The following is a 3,693-nucleotide window of genomic DNA, read 5'->3' as shown; positions in this document are numbered from 1 at the left end:
TCCATACTCTGGCTATTATAAATAACGCTGCAATAAACATAGGGGTACATATAGCTTTTCTATTTAGTGTTTTCACTAAATACCCGTAGTGAAATTAATGGATCGTATGGTATTTCTAATTTTAGGTTTTTGAGGAACCTCTATAGAGTTTTCCACATCAGCTGCACCAATTTAAATTCCCACCCAGAGGGGAGATGGGTGGGAAGATGGGCAAAATGGGTGAAGGGGAATGGGGGTACAGGTTTCCAGTTACTGAATGTACAAGTCACAGAGATAAAAGGTATCACACAGGGAAATACAGTCATGGTTTTGCAATACTGTTGTATGGTGACAGGTGGTAGCTACGCTTGTGAGCATAGCATAATGTATGGAGTTGTCAAATCACCTTGCTGTAGTCCTGAAACTAATGTAATGTTGTGTGTCAACTACACTTCAATAAAAAAAAAAAAGAAAAGAAAGAGAGAAAAAAATAGGAAATTGGAAGCAATAAAGACTGGTGCTAGAAGGGGCCAAATCACAACATTCTGAGAGTGAAGGAGAGATCAGAATTCTAAAGGCAGAAGTTCCAAAAAGCAAGGTAAAGATTTCTATTTTATAACTGAGCCCCACTACTTCTCAAAGTCCTGATGGTGTCACTGGAGGAACTCAACCCACAACTGATTAAAAAAAAAAAAAAAAAAGACTTAATGTCGTCAACTAGGCTTTGTAAGCCTCTAAGGAAGGTACAACATGTTCTAAATCTCTGCAAATAGTTACTCAAACAGTTTTGGTGTTTAAAGTATATTATTATTATTATTTGGAAAAAAAATAATTTTTGAGGACCACCTTATTTCTCTAAGATGCCACACAGTGATGCTCAGAAATGTGAGACACTGTTTGCCATTTGCACACTGTTTGAGTGAGTGGTTCCTCCCAAATCAATGTATCCAACTATCACAGGAAGTAGAAAACCCTTTCAAGATCACTCAGTGCAAGCCCCTGACAGAAAAGTTAGGTGCCCAGAGGGCGCCCATTCATCTCACTGTAGAGGAGGAACTGAAGCTCATGCCCCCTTGCTTTTGGAGCCAGGGTACAACTACCTACATCACAGTGTTCCTTCCCTGGATGGGTTTAATCTTGCTCTCCCTTCCCAGGCCTTTCTGGAATCCAGAGGTTGATCCAGAAGCATGATGCACTCACCTGCAAAAAGCAGTGTCCAACCGGGGCATGCTCCGCAAGGGTGGCGTTGTACACCTGCCTCCGGAAGATGGGCTCGTTGTCATTCACATCGTCCACGGTGATGCTCACCAGGCAGGTGGCCGTCAGTGGGGGTTCTCCGAGGTCTTGGGCTACCACTCTCAACTCTACCGCCTCCTGGACCTCTCGGTCCAGACTCCGGAAGGTGCTGATCATGCCGCTTTCAGGATCAATAGTGAAGGACGGTCCGCACTCCGCCGCCGAGGGCCACACACCTTCTGGGTTGCAGCGAACCGTAAGATGGACCAGTGCGTAGCGCAGCCGGGCGTGGTCTGTGCCAGCCTCATCTGCATCAGAGGCGCTGACCCACACGACCGCGGTGCCTGGGGCCGCGGCCTCTGACACCGAGGCCAGGTAATGCTCCCTGCTGAAGACAGGCGGCTGGTCGTTGAGGTCGGCAACCCGGAGCAGCAGCGTTTCCTCTGTACTCAGCGGCGGGGAGCCAGCATCCGTGGCCACCAGTCGCAAATCGTACAGGTCGCGGCTCTCCCTGTCCAGGGGCCCCTCGACGCAGAGGAAAAATACCCCGGGGGAGCTGCCAGAGCGCAGAGCGAAGGATCCATCCCCGCCCTCCAAGGACAACGAGATGCTCCCGCCTCCGAGGCCAACACCAGGCTCCCCGACGGCCTCCTCTTCCTGCTCCGGATCACCGTCCGCATCGGACACCGAGACGCGAGCTACGTAGTCGCCGAGTGCGGCGCCCTCGGAAACGCGCGCGGCCCCTCCCTCGGTGAGGAAGAGCAGGTGAATGGCGGGAGGGTTGTCATTCACGTCGAGCACAGCGATGGACACGCGTACCGTGGCAACCTCGGGCTCCGCCCCTCCGTCGCGGGCCTCGACCACCAGCTGGTGCCAGGCCTGTGCCTCGCGGTCCAGCGGCCTCTGCACCCGCACAACGCCGCTCAGCTCCTCCACGGTGAAGTAGGCCGCATCGCCCAGTGGCCCGAGCGCCTGCCGGGCGCGGAGGCTGTAACGCACGTGGCCGTTAGGCCCCAGGTCGCGGTCGGTGGCGCGCACACGACAGACCTCGGCGCCCGGCCGAGCGTCCTCCCGCACCGCGGCGCGGTACTCGCTCTGCTCGAAGACCGGCGGGTTGTCGTTCTCATCCAGCACCCGCAGCTCCACACGCAGGTGGCCCGTGCGCCGCGGGCGGCCGCCGTCCCAGGCCTCGATATGCAACTCGTGTGCCGCCGCCGCCTCCCGGTCCAAGCGCTGCAACAGCACCAGGTCCAGGGGCTCCAGGGGCGACGAGGACTGTGGTGACCCCGGGGTTCCATAGCGCAACTGGAAGAACGGTCCTGCGGGGTCCTCGGGAAGGTCGGACGGCTGCACCAGGGTGTAGCCCTGCGTGCTGAACAGGCCGGCGTCCGGGTCGTGGGCACCTGGCAGGCGGAAGGCGGTACCTGGAGGGCTGAGCTCGGAGACGTCGAGTTTCAGGGAGTCGCGGGGAAAGCTGGGCGAGTGATCGTTCACGTCGTTGACGCGGATCTCCACCTGCACCACGGAGCCCAGCAGCGTGGCGGCCACAAAGCTGTAGTGGTCCCGCCGCTCGCGGTCCAGGCAACGAGCCGTGCGGATGATGCCGGTGTCCGGATGCACGTGGAAGTCGTCCAACAGCGGTGAGTCATCCGAATCCTCGGATAGAAAGAAGCCGCCCCCCTCCTGCTGCTGTGCCGCCGGCAGCCCCGCGCGGATGTCGCCGACTAGAGTGTCCGGAGGAAGTCCCTCGTCCACGGAAAGGCTGAGGTTGAACACCTGGGCATGTGAACCCGAGGCTGCCCACAGCCACGCGTGCATGAAGAGCCCGAGCAGGAAGCGCTGAGCCCCGGTGGCGCCGCCGCCGCCCGGCAGCCCGCGGGGTGACCCTCGCCTCCCGGGGAACAGAAGGCGCTTCCCGGCGGGAGCCCCCCGCTGCTGGTGCCCTTCGCCCATCCTCCGCCCAGAAGGGCTCATTTCTCCGCCAGCAAATCGGGAAAGCTCCCGGGTAACTGCCAGCTTGTGGAGGGGTGGCAGAAAAATCCAGGAGCCTCTTCAGTGTCTGTGCCAAAGAAGAAAAGACTTTGTTTGGCAAACGAACATACCCAGGAGTTCCCGAGGTTCAATCCGCAACTGGTGAAAAGGTCCTCCGCCTGCCACTCACGCAGACAGGGAAGCTCTAGCTGCCTCTGCCGTTGCAGCCACCTCTTCAGCCCCTGGATTTCTTTCAATGAGTCTCATCTCTTCTCCTCTCTCCTTTTATTCCTTTTACATCTGTTCCTTGTTCTGCTCGGCTTGTTGTTTCCCCCTGGTAAAGTCAGGTGCATTATTTCGTTTGCCAAAAAGGATGAAATTATTTAAAGCGCGCACACACAAGGAGAGGATGGGGGTCGGCCCGAGGAAGGGGGTGGAGTAAGGGCGGGGAGGCCGAGTGCGGGCGCCGGGCAGGAGCGAAGGAGGCAGGGAGGGAGGGAGAGGAGG

At 57.3% G+C, this 3,693-nt stretch overlaps 1 protein-coding gene across 1 annotated transcript; it reads right to left on the bottom strand.

Annotated features, from left to right (window-relative positions):
* Window positions 1–1,110: 1,110 nt before the first annotated feature.
* On the bottom strand, window positions 1,111–3,350 carry LOC117802468 (protocadherin-16-like). The gene has a single exon (XM_034661731.1). The coding sequence runs from the start codon at window positions 3,187–3,189 to the stop codon at window positions 1,111–1,113; it is 2,079 nt and encodes a 692-aa protein (XP_034517622.1). The 5' UTR covers window positions 3,190–3,350.
* Window positions 3,351–3,693: the final 343 nt, after the last annotated feature.

This window comes from Ailuropoda melanoleuca, chromosome 5, assembly GCF_002007445.2.
Source record: "Ailuropoda melanoleuca isolate Jingjing chromosome 5, ASM200744v2, whole genome shotgun sequence".
Classification (NCBI taxonomy): domain Eukaryota; kingdom Metazoa; phylum Chordata; class Mammalia; order Carnivora; family Ursidae; genus Ailuropoda; species Ailuropoda melanoleuca.
The sequence above is the reverse complement of the archived record's forward strand: the minus strand, read 5'-3'. Positions and strand labels throughout refer to the sequence as shown.

Bases quoted from the DNA above. Each gene is read 5' to 3' on its own strand.
- LOC117802468 (XM_034661731.1), bottom strand. From the start codon at position 3,189: ATGAGCCCTTCTGGGCGGAGGATGGGCGAAGGGCACCAGCAGCGGGGG.